This window comes from Nomascus leucogenys, chromosome 3 (assembly GCF_006542625.1).
Source record: "Nomascus leucogenys isolate Asia chromosome 3, Asia_NLE_v1, whole genome shotgun sequence".
Taxonomy (NCBI): Eukaryota; Metazoa; Chordata; class Mammalia; order Primates; family Hylobatidae; genus Nomascus; species Nomascus leucogenys.
The window spans coordinates 16,229,896-16,255,860 of record NC_044383.1 but is presented as its reverse complement, the minus strand read 5'-3'; the positions used below and the strand labels follow the sequence as shown (position 1 = coordinate 16,255,860).

Below are 25,965 nucleotides of genomic sequence, written 5' to 3'. Positions count from 1 at the left end.
CTCTCCCTCCCCCAACAGCCCCCACAAACATCCTTGAGTGTAAGGTAACTCAAGTAACATTTGGTTCAATTTAGAAGTGACTAAGTTAGAACTAGACTACTATTACTCAATTTCTGTTTATAAAGCATATTTCAGTAAACTGTAATTCTGAAAAGTTAATAAAACAATTTCTAGGTTCTAGAACAAAACAAAGAAAACACATGAAAAGAAACAAAATGCTGAGCTTCTGAAGGGTCCTTCTGGTATCAATCTAATTTACTTCTAAGCCAGGCAGTTTTAACAGCACAAAAGATATAAACTGAAATACTTCATGGAACCCTCAACTACTTGGAAACAATATACCTTGTTCCAAGGAACCCACTATATTCTCAATCATTTTCCATTTAGTTCCATCACTTTAATAGAAAAAAAAAAGGAGATACCACATTTACTGGGTGTCATCTTTGAAACTGTCTTACCAGCAAAGAGGACTCACAATTTGGATGCACACAATCACACCATCTTTTTCAAAGTAAGTATAACTCTTTGAAACAGACATATGGCAAATGTCTTGTTTTTATCTCTTGGCATAAAAATTACTATCAACTCCCACAGAACTTTTCAAAAGACCTGTCACTATATTTAAACAATTCATAAAGATATAAAATCAGAAAAGTTCTTAAACTCGTAAGCCAGAAAAATGGAAAAGAATCTCTCAACTAAGGAGAAATGCTGTATCTCAATTATGACAAAAATTATATATACAGTTGTGCCTTGGTATCTGATATGGTTTGGCTATGTCCCCACCCAAATCTCAACTTGAATTGTATCTCCCAGAATTCACATGTGTTGTGGGAGGGACCCAGGGGGACATAATTGAATCATGAGGGCCAGTCTTTCCTGTGCTATTCTCGTGATAGTGAATTAAGTCTCATGAGATCTGATGGGCTTATCAGGGGATCCGCTTTTGCTTCTTCCTCATTTTTCTCTTGCTGCCTCCATGTAAGAAGTGCCTTTTGCCTCCTGGCATGATTCTGAGGCCTCCCCAGCCATGTGGAACTGTAAGTCCCATTAAACCTCTTTCTTTTGTAAAATGCCCAGTCTCAGGTATGCCTTTATCAGAAGCATGAAAATGGACTAATACAGTAAATTGGTACCAGTAGAGTGGGGCGTTGCTGAAAAGATACCTGAAAATGCAGAAGCGACTTTGGAACTGGGTGACAGGCAGAGGTTGGAACAGTTTAGAGGGTGCAGAAGAAGACAAGAAAATGTGGGAAAGTTTGGAACTTCCTAGAAACTTGTCAAATGGCTTTGCCCAAAACGCTGACAGTGACATGGACAACAAGGTCCAGGCTGAGGTGGTCTCAGATGGAGATGAGGAACTTGTTGGGAACTGGAGTAAAGGTGACTCTTGTTATATTTTAGCAAAGAGACTGGCAGCATTTTACCCCTGCCCTAGAGATTTGTGGAATTTTGAACTTGAGAAAGATGATTTAGGGTATCTGGCAGAAGAAATTTCTAAGAAGAAAAGCATTCAACAGGTGACTTGGGTGCTTTTAAAGACATTTGGTTTTATAAGGGAAACAGAGCATAAAAGTTTGGAAAATTTGCAGCCTGACTATGCGATAGAAAAGAAAAATCCATTTTCTGGGGAGAAATTCAAGCTGGCTGCAGAAATTTGCATAAGTAGCAAGGAGCCTAATGTTAAATCCCAAGACCATGGGAAAAATGTCTCCAGGCCATATAGAGACCTTCAAGGCAGCCCCTCCCATCACTGGCCCAGAGGCCCAGGAGGAAAAAGTGGTTTCGTGGGCTGGGCCCAGAGTCCCTGTGCTGTGTGCAGCCTAGGGACTTGGTGCCGTGTCCCAGCCACTCCAGCTGTGACTAAAAGAGGCCAATGTATAGCCACAGCTGGAGTGGCTAAAAAGGTACAAAAGTGCCTTTTGCCTCAAGATGATTCTGAGGCCTCCCCAGTCATGTGGAATTGTAAGTCCAAATAAACCTCTTTTTGTTCCCAGTTTCAGGTTTGTCTTTATCAGCAGTGTGAAAACAGACTAATACAGTATCTGTAGAAAACTGATTCCAGGACCCCCATGGACACTGGGTCTGCCGATGCTCAAATCTTACAGTCAGCCCTGTGGAACTCATAGATACAAAAAGTCATCCATGTCTGTGGGTTCTGTATCTGACAGATACTGTATTTTTCATCAGCTGTTGATAGAATACAAAGATGCAGAACCCTCAGATATAGGGCAGCAACTGTATATTTAAAAAATATTCTTGGCCGGGCGTGGTGGCTCATGCCTGTAATCCAGCACTTTGGGAGGCCGAGGTGGGCAGATCACCTGAGGTCAGGAGTTCGAGACCAGCCTGGCCAACGTGATGAAACCCTGTCTCTACTAAAAATACAAAAATTAGCCCGCGTGGTGGTGCGTGCCAGTAATCCCACCTACTTGGGAGGCTGAGGCACGAGAATTGCTTGAACCCAGGAGGCAAGAGGTTGCAGTGAGCAGAGATTGCACCACTGCACTCCAGCCTGGGCAACAGAGCAAGACTCTGTCTCAAAAACAAACAAAAAAATACACACACGCACACACACATATATATATACACACACACATACACACACACAAACACATATATGGAGAGAGAGAGAGATTCTTAAAGGGTTACATTTGAATAGTACAAGGAATGAATCCTAAATTATCTCACATGTTGAGGATCCCAAATCTGAAAATCTGAAATCTAAAATGCTCCAATGAGCATTTCCTTTCAGTGTCATGTCGGTGATAAGAAGTTTCAGATTTCAGAGCATTTCAGATTTTTGGATTTGGAATGCTCAACTTGTACAACGCCTAAATTTTCAGAAATTAACATTTAATGGATAGCTAAGAAGCTGCTGAAGTCAGCCTCTCCTAAGAACTAGGGCAGATTTAAAATTAGTTTTTGAAGAAAATCTTCAATGTCATCTAGCATGGCTTTGTTCTAAGAGTTGGGTTTGAGTTTTGGCTCTAACATTTACTAGTTTTGTCACCTTAGACAAGTGATTTAGCCCCTGTGAGTCTTACCCATAAAACGGTGACATCTGATATCTACCACACTGGGTTGCTGTCAACATTAAATGAAACTATTGGCATAAACATCTGGCGCAATCTAGGTACAGGTACTTTTGTTATCTCCCCTCAAGATTTCTTTCCGGATGAAAATACAAGTGACCCCCCTCAATCTTCAAAATAGAATGCCAGCTTGGCCATTTGATAACTTGGTTTCTAAAGCAACTGGATGGTAAATCAGCAATGTATCCATTGGTCACCTCATCTAAGAGACAACAAAGATCTAGAAGTATAATATGAAAAAGTAAACTCTATTATACAAATATAACCAATCTAAGAGATCTAAGGAATAAAAATGATCCTCTGCTCAGGTTCAAAAGGCTGTTAGGAAAATAATTACATCCTAATGATTACCTTGCAATATACTTAAGGTTTCTTCTTTTCTCTCTCTTTTAAAATGATTGATGTTTTGATTGGAAATAAATTTAAATTTTATACTACCATTCCAGTAAAATAAAAAGTTCAGTAAAATATGCAAAGGCTGAGGTTGTCAGGTGAACAACAGACTAGAACACTCTTGCCCTTTTTAATTCCTTTGTTAAAGACAAACAGTTCTTATTCTGAATCACCAGGTCAGTCCTCAGCTTCATATAGTATCACTCTACTTCTGCAGATGACTTACATCTTACTAAGGAAGTATGAGAGCCTTAGGTACAAATAGGTTTTTTTTTTTATAAATAAGGTTTTTTTTAAATTACTTTTTTATCTTGAAATAATTTCAACCTTACAGAAAGGCTCCAAAACTAGTAAAGAATTCCCATTTATCCTAAACCCAGATTTTCCAATTATTAACATTTTGCCACATTTGTTTCTCTCTGCATATTATTTTTCTGAATTATTTGAAAATAAGTTATACATATGATGTCATTAACTTCTAAATACTTAAGCATGTATTTCCTAACAAGGACATTCTCTCACATAACCACAGTACAATTACCAGAGTTAGAAAGCTAACATTGGGATAATACTATTTTCTAATCTACAGACCTTATTCCAGCTGAAATATAATTTGAAATATGAATCAATAGCCTTTTATTTTTGCATAATCTTTGAATAAGGGATTACTTACATCAGTAGTAAACTACTGCCTGTTGGCTACTTATGCTTTAAGAACACACAAGCATATTCGTATGTAAGCAATGGGTGTATGTGTATGTTCATAAAGTTTTTCTAAAAAGTTAACAGTGATCTCTCTGGGTAGTGGAATTATGGTTGACTTTTGTAGTCTTCTTTATAGGTTTCTAATTTTTTTTAAATGGGGGAAAATTACCCATACCAATTTCTAAACATATATAACTTATCTTACACAGGTTGATTTTGTTAAAATATGCAAGTTCCTGCAAACAAATGAGTGTATCATCACAAAAACTAAAAATCTGCTTCATGATACCTCCTTTTGCTTAATGGCTTCCTACTTAAACTTCTGACAACTCTCAGTATTGATCAACTTACAAAAGATAATTCACACATCATTCATTTAGGAAAAAAGTCATCTGTCCATACTCTAAGAATTACTAGATAACCTTTAAAAAATATAATGAATTATCCAGAAGTAGTCTTATTTACAGTGGTTAATAAAACATCCTTATCTCTTCCAGCATAGGGCATATTGTTTATACATAAACAATTTTCAAATATAACCACCTATTTCTCTAGTACAATCCAATATCAATGTAAACCAACATGCTTACAAATGGGAAACACAGCTGTTCCCAAATCGACTTTAAAGTCTACTCATGTTCAATATTTAAGCTGAGAAATACACAATGACTAATGAAAATACTACAAAGACGGGTTTAATAAGACATATGAATTCAGTGTTGCTGTTGCTACCCCTTTCCAGTTACCTGTTTGAAGGTAAAAACAAAAATTTTAACTAGTTTTACTTTTAGCTTATTCATTTTAAAGTACCTTCAATTAGTATATTATAGAACTTCACATTTATAGCAAAATGCAAATGGGTGAAAGCTAGAGATGTCAAATAGTGTAGTATCATGAACTACTTCCTAAATATTTTAAAACTTTCTGTTATTAATTACAACTATCTGGAAGCACTAACATCCATGCTATGATGTTAATATTCTTTATTCCTAAAAAGTTCTTAATTTCTTATCTTAAATATTCCTGATGAAATATAAACGCTTGTCCATATTTTATCCTCAGTTGACTGGGCAGCAGCTATTGATCTCCATCCTCCTTACAACAGCTCTTAATAAGCTTGCTGATATTCTCAAGTCATTATTTGAGAACACAACCTTAACACCACCACCACTACCACTATCTCATGATTGAGGAGGATACTCTCCCTGCCCTCCTCACATTGCTACAGGAAGGATTTAAAAGGGTCTTATAAACTTGTACAAGAAAAAAATAAATAAATAAAATAAAAGGGAGTGAGTGTAGGGGATTTATAAGGACACACAAAATATATGCACTAAAACCACAGGAACAAAAGAGGTCAATCAGGTCAAGTTAAATAATAATAGATATTATGTGCCAGGTATTACGCTAAGGGTTTTACATACATTTAACCCTTATATCCTGTAAGGCAGTTACTATTACCTCTGCTGTAGAGATTATGAAATACCTTGCTCATAGTCAAAGAGCTAGAGTGGAAAAAGCTAGATCTGAACCCAGGCCTATAGGACACCATTTGTGGAAATGATATAGCACTAGTTAAGAACATCAGCTGTGGAGTCATACTGCCTGGGTTTGCAGACTGTTTTTACTGCCAGCTAGCTGGGTGATTTGGATAAATTACTTCTGTCTTTGCATCTCAATTTCCTCATATATAAAACAGAGATAATAATAGTGCCTATTATCATAGTATTGTTAAATGAGGATTAAATGGTTAATGCATGTAAAATCTTAAAACTATGACTGGCACAGAAAAACTGCAGAAAGTTGTAATTGCTGACTACCACTGGACTGAATATATGTGGACAGGGAGTTGAATGCTACTGCCAGATCTCTGATAACATCTCTCTAATACTTTCCTAGAGTGTTTATGTCCTAGTTCTGCATCCGTGTATGGCTCAGAAAATCAGCTATTTGGCTAAGTGGACTTTTATAGGAAGGTGCTACTGTGCCTTGAAAAGGATGTTTTAACTAGTGAGAATGTATAGACTGTGTGAATCAGTTTTAGTTGAATCTCAGTAAACTGCAGTATTCTGAGAAACAGAACCTAAAAATAATGTTTAAGTTTTATGACTGTTACCTCCTTTAACTTGCTCTTAAAAAAATTTAGATTCTTACTACAATACTGTGAAACTACTTTGCTTTTCTTTATCCTATATGAAAAAGAGAGGCTGAAAAACATAGCATAAACCTCAAAGCATTCAATTTACTAGTTAAGATACTAAAAGTTGAAATAACAGCAGTAAAAATTAAAAAAAAAAACATAGTAGATCAAAGCACCACATGAAAAACATTCTATCTCTAGCCTGGCCTTTGATAGTCACTATACCTGAAACAGCTTGTACAGAATGAGATCCTCTTTCTCCTTTTCCTTCTCCCTCCTCATAGCTCATCTTTCTGGCTTCCTTGCTCACTCCAAAACCCCCTCCATTCCCAGTGTTATCCAAGCCACACAGACTCTATTTTCCATTTCCATTGCCACCTTTCTAGTTCAGACTTTCATTACCCCTCACCTCTACTTTTCAGGTCTTTACCCTATCAAATCATCCTTGATTTTATCCATTGCTGCCAGGTTCAATAAACATATTATTGACTAACTACTATGTGCTAAATACTGTGCTGGACATTTTAATATATATAATCTCAACCCTCATACAACCATAAGAAACATCAGTCCCATTTTATAGAATAAAGTACTTATGGATGAAATGGGTTTGGGGACTCTTGACTAAGGTTATGCTGGAAAAAGTGGCCTAGCTGAGACTCAAATCCAGCTCTAAGTCTGTCTGCCTGAAGAAAGATTCTGATATCACTTTCATTCTAAAAGCCTCCAGAGGTCCAACAGTCTTGGAGAGTAACAGCCAAACTTCTTAGTGTGGTATTTAAAGTACTCTATAATGTGGTCTAACCTTTTTATTCTTGTTTTGCATAACTTCCTATTCTATCATATTCTTTAGCCAACTTGAACAACTCACTCTATCTCAAAGATACTCAAATAGTCTCACTCTTAACTGGGGATTTTGTTATGTCCTCATCTTGAACTGGCCTGTCATCTCAAAATGCTATATATACTATGAGGTTTGGTTCAAATGTCACCGCCTTAATATATTCTTTTCTTGTTTTCCCAAAAGAATGTTACTTCTCCCTCATTGGAACCTCACAGTACTACTGATACTCACGGTACTGTTGCTCTTATTTCCCTACTACTTATTTTCCTTGAAGGGAAGATGATACAATGCCTTACACCTCATATTCAGTTTCCTGTTCTCATACTCATAGTGCCTTCCACTGATTTGATCTGGAGAGTTTGTTTGTATATTTTAACATAACTTCCTATTCTTTCCCCAGCATCTTAGAATCATAGTAAACATACTTAGAAAACCTAAGACAGAGAACTACATCCCTCATTTTTAATCAAGATGAACTTTAAGAGAAGAAATGTTCCATAGGATTTACTATTAAAGCTCAAAGGCATTTAGTTTAAAGAAGCCAAATTATAGAACGTTATATATGGTTAAAATTTCATTGAGTCCCTACTGTATTCACAAGTATTATCAAATTGAACTAAACCTGAGTTTTCATAAAAACTGACATTTTCAAAAAGGCTTTATTTGCTTTAATCTTTCTCTTCCTTTTGATAAGATTAAGACTGTAAATGGCAAATGGTTAAATAGGAGCACCAAAATGCTATCTGCAAGGCATCTGGCCTTAAAAAAACACACCAAAATGCCAACTCTGAGGCATCTGGCCTAATGTATTTGTAAGTCTGTCTGTCTCAAATATTCTTACTTGAAATCACAGTTCTTTAGGAAGCTCTTTTATACTCTCTGTATGTACATTCAACAATACATGATAGAGGTGGACTTTGTAGGTGCATTCAATTTCATTCAGCAAGACTTCTAAAACTCTCCAAAACTGAAAGGGAAGTAAGGCAAGTAAAATTTTAGATTATACCTAGTCATTTTATTTAGGCTACATTAAACTATACACATAGAGTAAGAAATGTTTTTGATGTTTTCAGTAATGCCAGAAATAAAATACTATTATGCACCACATCTGTAAACTAAAATCCTCACTCTAAAAATCAGGCTTTTCACAAAATTAATATTGAGCAGTAAATCTCTCATTTTGTGGACTTCCTTACCCTAAACATTTTTATTTGGTGAAAACATACATCAGGAATAGCCTTGAAGATGGAAAGGAAACAGAAGTGTGACTAAAAGTCACGCTAAAACTTTGAAGGTCTGGAAGAAGGGTTGAGGTTGAATGAAGGCTCATGGTCAGACAGCCAGCCTTAGTCATACCAAAAACATTTACTGAATACCCACTGAAATGCTACGTGCTATGAGCAAATCAATCATGGTACCTGCTCATATGGAAGATACTGCTGGAGACAATACTGATCACATTATCATAGAAACATAAATGCAAAATCCCAACTGTGATAAGCATTACCAAAGAGTTTCATGATAGTTAGGAAAGGTTTCCAGAGGAAATGATGATTACCATTTTATTAATAGGCTCTAAGAAAACAGAAAACTGAGTATTTAATACAGAAGGCCTTTAAAACAGAGGATGGCTACTTGGCGACAGAAGAACTGAGTACCAAACAGGAGACAGTGAGGAAACTCAGATATAAGTAACAGTTCTGAGAAGTTACTATCAACCTTTGGCTGGAAGGAAGAGGGGTGGGGAGGAAGAGGTGGTATTAGTAGAGGCCAGAGGCTACAGTATCAAGCAGAAGCTGGAAATATGGTGGGCCTGTCCTGTCAGAAGCATGGTGCCACGAAGGAGAAAGAATGGCTGTCAGACACATTGTCCAATGCAGAGGGGAAGAGGAGGAAAACCCTGGCTTTCCCAGTTCACTCCTATTTCCCATCAGTGCTTTACATTGGTCAAACCTAGCTGAAATACAGCCTGCAAAGGTCAGCCCTCTCGTGGCATACAGTAGGGAAGGGCCCAAGAATGTATCTGAGGGCAAACAAGCTAAGGTCTAACACAAGCAGAGATCTGACGAATGGGTTAACCAAGGTTTGTATGGGGAGAAATGAGCTGGGGGTGGGGCACACACGTACCATGGCTGTGTAGAGGACAGAGAGTATGGCAAGTACGGAGGAGTGAAAGATGACCAGCATGACTAAACTGGAGAATGGCAAGGGAGAAAGGAGGGCTGGAGAAATAAATAGGGACCAGGCCTGCGAGGGCTGGAATTTATCATCATACAATATGCAATCAGAAACCACTGAGGCAGGCAACTGATAAAATCAGATTTGTATCTCAAAAGTTCATTGATCCTCGCCTTTCCTCCCAGGACATTCACTAAACAACTGCAACAAGCCAGAAACTCTGTTAGGTGCAGGATACATAGCATAAAAAAAATACAGCATGTTTGTGTCTCTGTGAAGTCTACGAGCAAGTGTCTAGCATGCTGGATTATCAAAGACCTTTTAAGTATTCTTTTAGCGTGAATCATCTGATTATCATCAGGAACATGAGATTTATCTTCACTGCTACACAGATTTAGTTCCAGTAAAGTTGCTGATTATCCTTATTGTTTACTTTTTGTATTTATATGCTTCCATTAGTCATTCACCCACCTTTGTCTTTTCAGCTGAAGAACACTAATTTTTTTCCCATCCATTTATCTTTATATGGCTATCCCATTTCCATGTTAATTTTAATTATTTGTCCTTGCCCTATCCAGTTCTGTTTTAAATTCCTTGTATTATAGTAACCATAAATGCACAAATAATTTATTCCCAGAGAATTTCATAGTTTTAAAATAAGTGTATAAAAAGATTTCATTTTGTGACATCTTTCATGAAAAGTCAGATTTCTTGTTTTGGAAGCACAGTGACGTATTGACTACTTCTTTAAGAATCCTAGATCTCATATTTTAAAGTGTAGTTTGGATTTATTTCTTACATACTTGTCCTGAGAGCTCTTCCTTCATATTCTACCTCTTAACCTGGCACTTCTGAGCTGAGTGCCATGTGTAAATCTGAAGATTATACTGTACATTCCTTCTTCTAGATCTGTGCTGTCCAATATGGTACCCACTAGTCACATGCTTCTGAGCACTTGGAATGTAGCTGAAATTCAACCTATGCTGTAATAGTAAAATATATACCAGATTTCAAAGACTTTGTATAAGAAAAGAATGTAAAATATCTCATTGATTTTTATGTTGATTACATGTCAAAATGACCAGGTTTGAGATATATGGGTCAAATAAAACATTACTAAAATTAATTTCACCTGCTTGTTTTTTACAGAGTCCACTAGAAAATCTAAAATTACATAAGTGCCACATATTATATTTCTATTAGTGCTGTATGAAATCATTTATGAAAAATGATCAAAGTCTCGGACTCAATCATTCAGGACACTATACCTGATCATCCTTACCCTGTTTCCCACATCTGTAAGCCAGATCTAATTGTGACAAAATATTCTCCTAGGAATTAGATGTTGGGAAACTTTGGTATGGATCTTCATCAAAAGCTGTCTGAAAGTTGAAAATGCATTTCCTGTTTTCATTTCTTCTATATGCTCATTTAACATCTTCATATTAGATAGGAATGATTTCCCTAAATACTGTTTTTTTTTCTCCCAACTTATTACTTTTCCTTTACACTAAGTCTTTCCTGTATTCAACTGCCCTAATCGTTACTCTGGAAGTAAACAAAGACTCACTGGGCTCTATAATAAGCCAGACTGTCTCTGAATCAGGCTTAATCTTAGGCAAGTGAACATGGCTGATCCTATTTTGAAGGCCCGTGTATTCAGATCCCATCTCCCCATACTTTCAGATCTCTCCTTAACTCTGTTCTAAAATGATCCCATTATCATCACTACTAATTATTTGAATACGATTCACAGTCCAGTTTTTGTTAGAGGTAGTGGGATTTAATCAAACAAGTAGAGATCTTATAGTCAGAAGACTTTGGCTCTTTGTATATGGGAAAAGTATTTCATAGATTCTAAAGTGCTACATATGTTAGATATTTTGTTTGCATATCTTGTTTCTTACCCTGGCAGTAGTTCTTAGAAAATAGGTATCATCTCCTCAAATATCTCTTTAATTGTATGGGCGTGTTTAAAAATTGATGGGAGCCTGGTATCAATGATTTACCTTTTAGAATCGGATTAGGCTTTGATGAGAAAACAATAGCTTTCTTTTCTAAAAAGAAGAAAAAATACCACTCAAGTCAAACAGAAAGAAAAAGTCCAAAATCTAGGAGGTGAATTATTCAGGCTTCACAATTTTAAATAAGGCTGACCCTATCTAAAGCCCTTCTTATAACGGTTGCCAGTTAATACCATGTAACACTCAGAAAGAATATACTGTTCTGATTAAGAACTCCAATATATCACTTCCGGATTCTCCCCAACTGTTAGCTGAATGCTTTTCAGGGATGCATCACTTCTTGCTTTTTAGGTAGATCTGAAGTAGCATGTCATCTCCTAATGCCTTTAACCACAGTTCCCTCTGGTACCTGCATACTGGGCTACAAAAGGTATGAAGTACTTCTACTCTTTTATTTATACTGAACAAATGATTGTTCTCTCTTCTGCCCATCTACTCTAAATAACGAGACCCAAAAGCTTCTTTTATAATTTCCTCTCCATTTCAAAACAGGAAAAAATTCATATTCATCTTTCCTTTCTGATAGTGACACATTTATATACCAATATTGTTTGGATTTTCAACCTCGTGTCTCTAATTGCAAAGGGAAACACTTGGTCTCTTATGAAAGGCAATTGCTGCCAAGTACCTGAATGCAGAGTGTGGTAGGCTGAAGGAAGATGGAGAGTAGGGTTAGCATCAGAAAATGTACACAAAGGCTTGTTTCTAAAAATCAGAACTCGTTACATCCTTTTATTCAGAATGAAAGAATAGGTGGGTGTTTGTACTAGCCCCTACTGCCTTTTCCTCTACCCTAGAATTCCCAGATTCAGAGGTTCCAGAGCCCATTTTCATGGTGCCTTCTCTTTTCCCCAGTGGCCTCAAACATTCCAAATTGGAAGGATAGAGTTGGAATAGAACCACCTATTTGAAGAATCAAGTGAGACAGTGTGGATAAATGATGAAGAGAAGATACAGAAGGCACAGGCAGACTAGCTAAAATAAGAAGAGAGAGGGAAAGAGAACAAAACTTTTATTAATAATCTATTTGGTGTATGAGGCCGGGTGCGGTGGCTCATGCCCATAATTCAAGCACTTTGAGGCGCCGAGGTGGGTGGATCACCTGAGACCAGGAGTTTGAGACCAGCCTGGCCAACATGGCGAAACCCCGTCTCTACTAAAGATACAACAATTAGCTGGATGCAGTGGTGCACATCTGTAGTCCCAGCTACTCAGGAGGCTGAGGCAGGAGAATTGATCCGGGAGGCGGAGGTTGCAGTGAGCTGAGACTGCGCCACTGCACTCCAGTCTGGGCGACAGAGCTAGACTCTCTCAAAAACAAAAACAATAATCTATTTTGTGTCTGAAACTAGGGTTAAAGCAACTGGGTGGTCAGTGGCAAGAAAACTCCAATTCTGGGAGGGTAAAACTTAGGATCTCTCTCTTTCAAACAATGTTTGCTAATGTGACATTTATGTGTTCTGTGGCACTAACCAGGCACATAATGATTCACATGTGCTTTAATATATGTCAGATTAATTTATTGTGAATTTTATTTGTAAGCACTATACATTCCACAGATATTTACAGATAGTTTTTTATAGTTTATTACTAAAATATCATGGCCTGAAACTTTTTAAAATCTGAAAACTCCTTAAATTTCTTTCTTGGTGAAAGTTAAGCAAAGTATGATCACCAAACCTGAATACTGCAATGGACCCGAAATAAATCACAAATTGCATTGTCTCTTTCTGGTGTGGTAAAGTAATTTTTAGTATTTACTCTGTCATCTCTTGTAAGATGATCCCCTAATTTTTGTTTAAGCCTAATATCTAATTTACTTATACCTCAGCTATCTTGGCTTATAGGATTCTCATGAGGAATCTTTATTATTTTCAAAGAACAAACACAACCACAAGGTACCTCATTTATCCTATGAACTCTTTTATTGTACAAATGAGCTAAGCAGAGCACTGGTCTGAGTGAGTTTGCTCAAACTTTTCTTGGATTTCTAATAAGGTATTTCTAAAATAGGCTTTATGTAGGGTATTTGCTAAATTATTCTTTGCAATTTCTCCCTTATGTCCCAATTTATAAAAAATTCCCTTAAAAATAAAAAGTCATGGCCAGGTGTGACAGCTAGTCCCTTTAATCCCAGCACTTTGGGAGGCTAAGGTGGGAGGACTGCTTGAGGACAGGAGTTCAAGACCAGCCTGGCTAAGATAGAAAGACCCTGTCTCTACCAAAAAATAAAAAATAAAAATAAATAGATGAGTGTAGTGGTGCACACCTGTAGTCCCAGCTACTCGGGAGGTGGAAGCTGAGGTAGGAGGATAACTTGATCCCAGGAGTTGGAGGCTGCAGTGAGCCATGATTGTGCCACTGCACTCTAGGCTGGGTGACAGAGCGAGACCCTGTCTCTAAAAAAATAAAAAATGAAAAGGTCATCAAATAGATTTGAGTTGTTTTCTTGTGGACTGGCTACATAAAAGCCATTCATAACTCCTGTTTCTCCCTTGCCTTCTACTTCTACAAAGGCAGAAAAATTAAAATGGCTTCTCATACTGTACTTTCTTGCTGCTGAGGAGGCCATAGGACTCACTTCTGGCCAATGAGATATAAGTGGAAATCCCTGGGAGGAACTTCCAGGAAAGTTTTAAAAAGGACATGGCTGACATGTGCTTTTGGCCAGCTTTAGACCACACCCTTTTTCTTGAAAGGTAAAATCCTAAGGATGCATTAGACATCTTGCAACCATCAGGGCAAAAACTCCCTGTTTTTGCTAAGGAAGATGAAGGAGAAAGCTGTGTTCCTAGATTACAGTGTTACACTCCTTTAAAAACTCAAGGCACATTAAAAGTATGACAGGAATTAAGTTTCTTTTATTCTGTATATTCATTATAATTAGTGACTAACTTCACTGAACAAATTTCAACATTAAATACTGTTTAAACCTAGAGATTGTATTTATACAAAGATAGCATCCTAAACTCATCAAACAATTTAGCATAATTGTTTTAATGATGTTCTATTTTCTACCCATATTTGTAATGTATTACAAATTATTGAATCCTACTCCCTGATGTTTTGTCTTAAGGAACTAATAATTCTCCTCCCTAGGAATATTAAATTCAGACATTCATAATTTAATGCCTGTAGACACTGTTGCTGACATTTTCAACATCAGATATAATTAATAACCTAGAATTCTTTCCTCAAAACTACTTATGACATATGCTAAGATCTACAATAATGACAAGATTAAAGTCTTACCAATTTTTGCTATAAAATATTAGAACTGTCTAATCTCATATCTTTGCAAATATAATAAAGGATACTGAAAATGCCAATAGCAATGGCAAGTTATGACCAATTCAAAGTAAAGGCAAAAATTTAGCTGGAAAAAACAATAATGCTTCTTCATGTAGTTATGTATTTCAAAACAAATTCTAATGCTAGTTATTTCAATCTTCTGAGGAATTGCTTCAAATTGTTTGAGATACAACTTAAAGAAGGTTGGGGCAAGAACAGCCACCAAAGAAAGGGGAAACTTTCCATGAAACCTCTATTTTGACCACGTCATTACCATGCTCAAAATGTTCAACAGCTCCCCATTGCTTTCATAAACCCAAACTCTGTGGGCCAGCCATCCTCCCTTTCCAGTTTTACTTGTCCCTCCTTCTCCACTCTGATCAAAATTACCCTCTTTCTTCCAAAATAATTTCATACTGCCCAATTTTTATATAAGGATGTTCACAACAGTTAATACATAAATAAATCAGAAACAATTTAAAAGTCAAAGGAATATCCATAAAAACACTACATAGTTGTCCATTAAAGACTTAGCAGGATTTTGACTGTTACCCTGTAGTACTGGGTACATGCTTCTACTAAAATAATTATTCACTGTTTATCTGAAATTCAGATTTAACTGGGTGTCCTCTATTTTCTCTGGTAAGCCTGCTCCAGTGTCATTTCTTTAGAGTCCTATTATCACCAGATCTAAAGAGCCTCCTTTATCATAACTTATAATTCCTCTGTCATATGCCTATTTTCTTCATAGCACCTGCGAATCTTTGGGAATAGCTTTGTTCACTTTTTTTGTTCACCATTTATTGCTGTGTTCTATCTTTACCCTATAAAATGCAGATCACCTCCTCCCTCTTCTAATCCCCACAACACAAATCTACCCCATGTTAGTATCACAAGAATAGGGGCTTTTTTTGTCTTGAACAGTTTCTCTTGAATCTAAAACAGTGCCCAGCACAAAGTAAGTGCTCATAAAATATCTGTCCAACAAATGAATAATGAATACTCTGAATTCACATGTATTTGAGGGTGTTTAGTTAAAATTAGTTCCTTCTAATTTCATAACTGAAGCAATCTTAAAGTTCTGAAAGGAAAGCTAGTCGAACTAAGTTTCTTATGCAGGTAATATGAATACTAACTATAGTTTCTTGTGATTTACTTTATCACTGTAGTAGTATTGTAACGAGACAAATAAATAAGAACTGTTCATAGTTATTTGCACATGACCAAAAATAACTATAGGAATACATAAATAGTAATAAACGCATGCTTATAAAATAGAACTTTATACAGATATAAATCACTGTAAATCCATTTTACCGTCTTAATAGAACTCCTCTGTTTTTCTTCCCAAACACTACTGCTTAACTCAAGTGTGCAATGAACATTTGCCTCTCTGTCATAGGATCCAAAAATGAGTAACCTGCAGAATAAAACAAAAGAAGGGAGAGTATCATACCTGTTATATTCATTAAAATTTTTCTTTCTGATTATTATAACAAGAAACAACACATTACTCCATTACTATTATAGCTTTAGTAACAGAAAAAAAAATTAAGTCAAATATCTTATACACCCTCTAGTGGAAACATGAAGTAAAGCTAAAATTTGGTGAGATTCCAGGATATGCTATTTTTCAGCAGCTAAGTCAAACAAATACAAAGTATTATCTACTCATTAGGTAAAGAAATTGACCAAATATGTACATGTAGCAGCAAGACCTATACATCTTCAAAACAGACTGTTGAATTTAAAAACAAAGATGCAGAATAATGCTAGTATACCATCAACTCTGTAAAACACATACACACACAAAAGTGCAATATAATTGCTTATAAACACACACACACACACACACACACACACACACACACACACACTCTTCATCTACTAATGTGACCTCAGGCAAATTATTTAACTTCTCTAGGCTAAGCCCATCTCCTCCTCTAGAAACTCTGGGGAAAAACAGTACTTACCTTTGAAAACTGTTGTGAGTAAAAGGCAATGCACACAAGGCATTTAGCATAGTGCCTAGCAAACACTAAGTGCTCAATAAATGTTATTTCTAGTATTGTCTTGAAAACAACTGTCAAGGAATACTGGCATCATGTAATTTTACTGTTTAACATTTAGATCTAAAAAAGACATATGAGGTCCAATCACGAGATTATATAATATAGTTTTTATTGCTGAAGAAAAAAGGTTACTCATGTGTCCAACTTCTATATTATCTATCCTCAAAATCAGAATGTAAATCTGCCGACTTGTTTCAGGAGTAAGCTTGAGAACAGCTTTAACACTAACGAACATGTTGACTGTTACTCTATTACTTTACCTCTCTATGAAGATCATGAGGTAGTAGTGAATAATGAAAAGGTGGATAAAACACATTAGAGAAATTAAAAAAAAAACTGTGTCCACAGGTTAAAGATCTCAAGCAAATCATGTCCATCCTCCACAAACTAGACTCACAAACAGAAGCCTGAAAAAACTCGTGGTGAAAAATCAAACCAAAACAAAAACAAACCCCTAAAATTCTAAGCTCTAAACAATTCTTAAATAATCGTAAAAGGAACTTTAAACTTAGTGCTTAACAACCTATTATCAAAAAGAAGGCAGTCCAAATACAGGATTCTTAAACATAAAATACTAAGTTTAGGGAAAAAATGAGAATTTACATTCATTAAAGCTCTGCTGCCACCACCTGTTCAAAGAGTAAACTACCTAAGGGGCTTTACTATCTTGCAGAGAAAACTGCACCAGCTAGTGTCCCCAAATTCCTGACAGGTATTAATCTTCAGAATTCAGGAATGAAAAAGCAAAATTGTCAGAAATTCTCCCTTGTAATTGTAAGTTATTCCATATTTTTCACAGCACTGTAAAAATGTTTTTAGAAAGAGTAATAAAAAATTTAACGAAAATTAACTCAAAATGGGTCACAGACCTGAATATAAAAGCTAAAACTATAAAATCCTTAGAAGAAAACATAAAAGCAAATCTTTTTGACCTTGGACTAGGCAATGGTTTCTTAAATACAACACCAAAAGCATAAGTACCAAAAGAAAAATAGATAAACTGGATTTCACCAAAGTTAGGAAAGTTTTAAAGTAAATGAAAAGACAACCCACAGAATGGGAGAAAATGTTTGCAAAACAAGTATTTGATAAGGGCCTAGTATCCAGAAAACATATGAATTCTTTACAGCTCAACAATAAAAAGACAAATAATGCAATTTTAAAACGGGCAAGGAATCTGAATAGGCACATCTCCAAAGATGCACAAATGGTCAACAAGCACATGAAAAGATGCTCAACATCATTAGCCATTGAAGAAGGGCAAATCAAAATGACTTTATACCCACTAGATTGGCTATAATAAAAGAGACAATAACAAGTATTGGTGAAGATATGGAGAAATTAGAATGCTCATACATTGCTGATGGGAATGTAAAATGGTATAGTCACTTTGGAAAACAATTTGACAGTTACCTAAAAAGTTAACATAGAGTTAACACATAGCTCAGTAATTTCACTCCTAGGTGTATAAGCAAGAGAAATGAAAGCATACATTCATACAACATGCATGCAAATGTTCACAGCAGCATTATTCATACTTAATGGCCAAAAAGTGGAAACAAGCCAAATATCCATCAAATGATGAGTGGGATAAATAAAATGTGTCATATCCATTTAATGAAATATTATTCGGCAATAAATGAAGTATTAATACATGCTACATACACTATGAATGAACCTTGAAAAAATTCTAAGTGAAATAGGCCAGCTACAAAAGACTACATATTGTATGATTCCATTCATATAAAATATCTTGAATAGGCAAATTTATACAGATAGAAAGTTATTTAGGGTTGCAGGAGGAGTACTAGAGGAAAATGGGGATTACTGATAATGGATATGGAGTTTCTTTGAGGGGGATGAAAATATTCTAAAATTAAACTCTGACGGTGGTTATACAGCCCTGTAAATATATCAAAAAACAGTTACTTGTATACTTTAAATGGGTGAATTGTATGGTATATTAATTATATCTCAGTAAAACAATTGAAAGAAAAAATGAGTAAGCGTAACAATAAATAATGAATCATTTTTCTGTGGTAAGGTTACATTTAAAGTTTCGAAGATTTTTTTAAAAGATGTAATAATAAATGATTGGTTTATTATGGTTATAAATCAATATATTGTGACAAGATTATAAACCAATAAAATGTAAAACTGCTCTTTATTTAATACAGATATATGATAACAGAAAACATTAAAAGGGTACCTTAAAACTAAATAAATTCAAAAAAATCATTAATTGTGAAAAATAACCATACATATTAATAACATTAACAATAAAAATTTAAAGCATACAAAGCGTTATTTGTCCTATTCAAAGTCTTGATCTTTGTTTTGTGACAAATATCACAGAAAAAGTTTTTGTTTTGGATTGTTACTGATTCGTTCAATTGTAATGAGTATTTCCAAAAACATCTCCAGGTTGGGTGCACTAAACAAAAATTATGGGAGGCCATTGAACTGAGCTCCTGTGCTAGATCCTAATAAGAACAAACCAAATAAGGGGCCCAAACAGACTTATAACTAAATTTGTTGTAGTTTTTTCTTTTGACAGTTCTGGTGGCCATATGAAGGGACATGAAGATTTCTGATGACCCATGACCCAGAGACCTCAAGGAACATGGTAAAGGTGCTGCTGACCCCCTCTTTGGGTCCTCTGTCTTCCTCAGGAAGCCCTGAAAATTGTCAAGTTTCTCTCAAGCTTTGCTTTCTTTTGCCCTGAGTTCCCTGATCTCTGTGGTTTGGGGTTAATCTGTGCTGTGAGAAGGCACTTGACTTTTGGATTTGCAGTAGCTGAGAAGTCACTGGCAAGAGATGCAGTTTTAAAGGTAACTGACAGTGGTTGAACTAAGTGGTTATTACTGCAGGGGGCACAAACTCTAGTTTTCAGAATTTGCAGTTATGTTGGTTCTATATTCTTCATTTTTCTTGTAAACTCAGGTAAGAGAGGCCTCAGGTGTCTGGTTCACAGAGAAATGGGAAAATCATTGGCTAGGTTGATCAGTGGAATGTCAGAGCCAAAGCCATAACCTGACTGGTGGACATGGGTGAGGCATGTAAGAGCTATTAGAGCAACCCATCACTAAAAAATAAGACTACCATGAGAAGATAAGCCTGGTCAGGGAATGGGTCAGTTAACATAAAGTTGTCCGGCAGCCACAAGAAAATATCCATGCAATGAAGTACACTGTAGAAACATTATAGGACTCAAACTCATGGCATCTCCCTCTTAGGTTTTTATCTTGGCTCTGGGAGACCCAAGACTCAATGTAAAAATAGGATCCTTAATTTCTGAATTGCTGAGTACTTGGCCTTCTGGCTACACCTGACTTTCACATGTATGAGTATTAAGCCTGAAAGGTGCATATACTTACAGAAGTGGCAAAATCTTATTAAAGATAATTTAGAATTACAATGGCCATATGAAGACCGTTCCAGAAGAACAAGACCGTTCATCTAAGAAATGTACTTGAATCCCAAGCCTCCCAATTAATTGGTAGAGAGAATGGGATTCTCCTTTTAATTGGTATTCAGAAGCCTCAAAGAAACAACAGGATTCAAAAATAGCTTTTATAAAAGATTCATTGCAAAAACCTAATGAAAAGCTAAAAATGCAAGATAACCCTCATATACCAAGGAAAATAAGACTGGCTTGACTACTACTGCTCCCCTCTATCTACTTTGCCTGAATATTCAGTCTACTAACCGTTTGAACTACCTTTCTTCTATGAAAAAGCAGTTACACAGCTTTTTTATAAAATAAAACCCCCTGAAAATTCCAAAATGATCCCCCAGTAACTTATACTTCCTGGACAAAAGCATAGAGAATTTTCTAAATCCAGGGAAGAACTTCAAAATTTTTCTGAAGAATTCACGGTCTTAATTGGAACCTATGACCTGGTATTACTGACCTCTACCAACTAATACACTTTATTGAAAGGGACCTGAGGAAGCACAAAAACGAATGTAAGAGGCAGAAGAGTATTCTCCTGAGAATGGTATCAGTGACCCAACAAGACCTACCTGGATCTACTTATGGGCAAGGCAAAGCCCCCAAAATTGCAAATGACTTTCTGAAAGCCATTCCTAAACTGTTTTCCCATTTGCACTATGTGGTCTATCATCCAGACCTGCATGCTAGAGAAATATGAAGCTGTTACTGACTTGAAAATTCACTTGGAAGCCCTTTTGGTAAGGCATTCCAGCTTCCCCCAACTTGATGCAGGCTCATAAAAAAGACAAAAGACAGGCAGGGAGCAGTAGCTCTTGCCTGTAATCCCAGCACTTCGGGAGGCCAAGGCGGGTGGATCACTTGAGCCTAAGAGTTTGAGACTAGCCTGGCCAACATGGTGAAACCCCGTCTCTACTAGAAATACAAAAATTAGCCAGATGTGGTGGTGCACACCTGTAATCTCAGCCACTCAGGAGGCTGAGACAGGAGAACTGCTTGAACGTGGGAGGCTGAGGTTGCAGTGAGCCAAGACAGTCCAGCGTGAGCAAGACTCCATCTCAAAAAAAAAAAAGACAAGAGGCTACAGGACTGAGCTAAACTAGTAATCGTAGCAGAACATTTCAAGAGGACCTTAGAGCAAAATAAGAAACAAATGACTTCCAAATTATGGCCTTCCAATTACAGGAGCTCCATGGCAACCAACAATCTAGAATGACCTTTGGGCCTGTCCTTAGGGTGCTTCTGCAATAAGGGAACCCTACTGCAGCAGTTTCCAAAGAACCACTGCCACCTGTGCAAACAACCAAGACACTATAAAAAGGGTTGCCCAAAAAAATGTCTAGGGAAGTCCCTAAGAACAAGCTTCTGAATTTTCTCCTAGGCTCATCTGTGCACTTCCTTGTGAAATCCTATAGTGAATTACTATAATTTGTGCTCTACATCTCATCTACCTGACACACCTGAATCAGTCTAGGCTCTCCTAGAGTGTCTATTTTGATAAGCCTGTCAGGGTAGGGCTAGAGTTCAGTGCCACTCTCTAGAGAGAAATCTCAAGAAAAAATCAGAGGAAAATGCAACAAATTCAGTTTTGGCAGATATATACATTGTTCATCCAGATGAGATTTGGAGATATTCAGATTTAAAATGTAGTTCATCTTACAAATCGACCTCTGATAATAGGCAACATGCTCTAAGCACTTTCTTATAAAAATTTGCATTCTTTCTCCATGGCTTTGAGTCAAAAAATTTCTACACTGTTTTACCTAAAAATCATCCCTTGGAAGTGCATATTTAGGGTTGCCAGGTTAACAACTGTTTAGGGGAATGCAGCAGGTAACTGAAAGACTGATAGTTTACAGGGGGAAGAAAAACTATGTGGAAATTGTCAAATGAAAAATTTTGAAAGCTGTGGAATCTGCAAGAAACAAGCAAAATGTGTTTTTGGTAAGAAAAGTTATAGAATTTTCTTGGAGGACTGATCTGCTCTTAATAGGAAACCGTGAAAGATTTTTCTTTGCTTTTTAAGTAATTGGCCTAGGAAACAAAGATTTTGTGTTTTATCAAGATAATTGTTAGTGCTTCATGTTATCTTTTATTAGGTCTTTAATTACTTGAGTCTTCTCAATATTAAAGGACTTAAGTTTTTGTTGACAACCGTATAATCCGTACTTGTCTTTAAAATCTTTCTTGATTAAATACATAACAAGATCATATTTAGTTAAGGTTTAAAATATTTTGATATTTTTGACAAACTTACCAAAATCAAATTCTAAATTAAGTCTCTTTGACCTTAATTTAACTTTGGAATTTCCTAGTTGGGCCCCTGAAAACCCAAAGATTGTGTTTCTCACCTTGTGAAAGAGAAATAACTAATTAGGCTTATGTGATGAAATTATACGGGAAGCACTGTCAAATAATAAGTGATACTAAACCTTCTTTACATTATGTTAATGGGTATGTTATTGATATGAGTATTCCAAAATTTGTATGAGATTCCTAGAAATCTAATAGTTATCAGTCATAATTTTTGGTTATTATGTTAAATGTTACAATGCTATAGCAATAACCAAATTTCTTTGTCAATTGCTGATTATAATGAACTCTCATCAGATTTTTAGCCATGGACATTTCTAACTCTTGGTCATCCACAGACAATGGTTTTGGTTCTTCCTTAAAAGTATGTGCAGTCAGTTACAGTCCGAAATTGCTTATTCGTCAAGATTCATTACAAGTACTCTGGAAAACAAGTTTCTGATAACTTTAAGATCATACCATTGGCCTGGATAAGAATTTATAAAACTCTAATGAGGAAACTGATGGCTTCATGAAACTGCTAACCAAGATCTGACAGAGTAAGAATAAATTACATGGAACTGAATAAACTGATGAGAATAATTTTTAATGACTTTTTATTTGAAATATTGCTGATTCTTCAGTGCTTTGTTTTCCAGATTTAAAGAAACTTTTTTTTTCTTTTAATCTATAGCTTATAGCAGTGTGGTAAAGTTCACTTTTGTGAGCAAAATTTGAAGCCTTTACTTTTTCATCCCATCTGAACCCTCCAGATTTTGGAAACTATTAGTGAGTATTCTTAATTTTATGGCAATATAATCATTTATATAAGTTTCTTAAGAATCTGTTCTCCTTGTAAAAGGACACAGTTGGAAACACTGGTACCAAGCTTTGACTGGAATCTCGTATTTTCAGATATGACCAGACAACTTCAAGGAATTAAAGTTGACTTTATGGCACCAATTAACACCTCTGTCACCCCTCTCCCCAACTGCCACCATGGAAAAACTGGCCTGGTATCTTGAATACAACAGCCCAGCTGGTGGTCTTATAGGGGGGTGAAGAATGTCACTTCCTGACAGGCCCAGGAAACTCAGGATATTTTTGGGACCTCAAAGAGAGAGGAATTCACCATAATCTATTAAGTACTATAGGCGACGTTTAATGGTGAGTCCCGGGTTTGGCTTCACAGCCTTGAGTCTTTTAAAAGTCTTATTTGAGATTACCTATCAAAAGTTCCAGAAAAGCAAACTTTCTTTTTTTTTTTTTTTTTTTTTTTTTTTTTGAGACAGAGTCTAGCTCTGTCACCCAAGCTGGAGTGCAGCTGGGATTACAGGCGCATGCCACCATGCCTGGCTAATTTTTGTATGTTTAGTAGAGATGGGGTTCCGCCATATTGACCAGGCTGGTCTCAAACTCCTGGCCTCCAGCAATCTGCCCACCTCAGCCTCCCAAAGTGCTGAGATTACAGGCGTGAGCCACCACACCCAGCCAAAACTATGAAAAAAGCCACACTTTATCTGTTAGATTGTAGCCTGGTTTGTTGTTTGTAAGTTTTTATTATCTTCCTATAGAGTGAACTGGATCCAGGATTCTTCTAGTTTCCTCCTGATATGGTTTGGCTCTGTTTCCCCCACCAAATCTCACCGTGAACTGTAATCCCCATAATCCCTATATGTCAAGGGCGGGACCAGGTGAAGGTAATTGGATCGTGGGGACGGTTTCCCCCACGCTATTCTTGTGATAGTGAGACTCACAAGATGTGATGGTTTTATAAGTGTCTGGAATTTCCCCTGCTCGAACTCAATCTCTCTCCTGTCACCTTGTGAAGAAGGTGCCTGCTTCTTCTTCCCCTTCCACCATGATTCTAAGTGTCCTGAGGCCTCCTCAGCCATGCAGAACTGTGGATCAATTAAATCTCTTTTCTTTATAAATTACCCAGTCTTGGATATTTCTTTATAGCAACATGAGAATGGACTAATACACCTTCAATATCTAGCTTCATACAAGTCTCCAACTAAGAATAATAACTGCTCTGTTCTTTAATCCCTATAAGGTGAAGCTAGACAAATCAATATAAATTTCAAGAGACAAGTTTCACGCCTGATGTGTGGGCCACACAGAGTTCAGCAAATCACCCTATGCCATAACCAGAGACATTAAAACAGTGAACCAGGACAAGAAGTTGATAGCTTTGTGCTGTGGACAGCTTTTCCCAAGACTTTGGAACAAGCCTCCTCATCATAATGAGACTCTTAACTCTCTTAATGCCTTGCTTAAGCTTTCTTCTTTTGCTTGGCACAGGATAATGCTGTAATCAAAATTCCACAATCAAACAGCTTCTGTAGGTAACTTGATGAAGTGCTGGATCTGTCATGTCAAACCCAAATCTTTACATGACCTAAGAGATCCTTTAATATACCTAGTGGTTAACTTTAGCAACATCTCTAATACAACTGTTTGTTCAAATTGAACTAGTGGTCCCTTGCATAGAGTTAGACTTCTAGAACCACTCATTCTCTCTCCTTGTTTTAAATTAGCACAGTCATAGGAAGCTGGATAATAGAATTTCTACCTACTAGCTGAACAGGGAAGAATCTGTGCAGTTGCAGACACTTCTTGTTACACACGGATAAATACATCTGGTATTACAGAGACTCAGGTACAAAAAATTAACAAAAGGCGACTTGGTTAAAATGGGTAGACTTCTAATATAGCTCATTCTTTGATCTATCTGATTTGACTGGTTTGGTTCATGGGGACCTTGGTTAGGGAACATACTCCAAACTCTTCATATTATCCTTCTGATAGTAGTAGTCTCCCTAGGCACTGTATTCTCTCAAATGTTTTGAACGTTTATATGCAGCCATTCGTCAAACGTCAAATGGTCTGTCTGGGCTGGAACAACAAAAACTCAAAGAAATGAGTGACCATGAGGACACTGTAATCTATGAATGGCATGTTGAAACTGGCAATGCAGAATGATAGAAACTGAAAGTAGCACTAATACCCTGAGTTTTGGTCAGACTCTCACCTAGGGGTACTAAAGGATCTCACCTAGGTGAGACTGTGACCAAATGGGGGGGGATTGTTAAACAAAAATTATGGGAGGCCATTGTTTTGGACTAAGCTCCTGCATTAGGCCCTAACAAAACAGACCAAACCAAAATAGAGTCACTGTAATGTTAAATGCCATATAAGCAAATAGATGCCAAACAGACTAGTTTTTCCTGAAAATAGGTGATTCCAGTCTACCTGAGTTAGCATAAGTCAGTCCCCTGTGCTTTAACCTTTACCAAGAAGTAACTTACGTTAACCAATCAGGTTTTTTTTCTATTGTTCTGTTTCCTTATTTCCACCTTACCAAACCTACTGTTCTTTCTGCCATTGCCCAGTGGGAATTTTCATACTATTTGCAGAACAGAGGCTGTCCTGATTCATGAATCATGAATAAAAGTCAATTCAATCTATAATTAA

The 25,965-nt window shown here is 36.5% G+C and overlaps 1 protein-coding gene across 2 annotated transcripts in view; it reads right to left on the bottom strand.

Moving 5' to 3' along the window:
• PDZD8 (PDZ domain containing 8) overlaps nt 1-25,965 on the bottom strand; it is a 107,828-nt gene that overhangs the window by 32,290 nt on the left and 49,573 nt on the right. For both annotated transcript variants that reach the window (XM_003255007.4, XM_030806506.1), the window contains one exon: nt 15,988-16,090. In XM_003255007.4, coding sequence (XP_003255055.1) covers nt 15,988-16,090 — 103 coding nt within the window. The remainder of the gene's footprint in view (nt 1-15,987; nt 16,091-25,965) is intronic.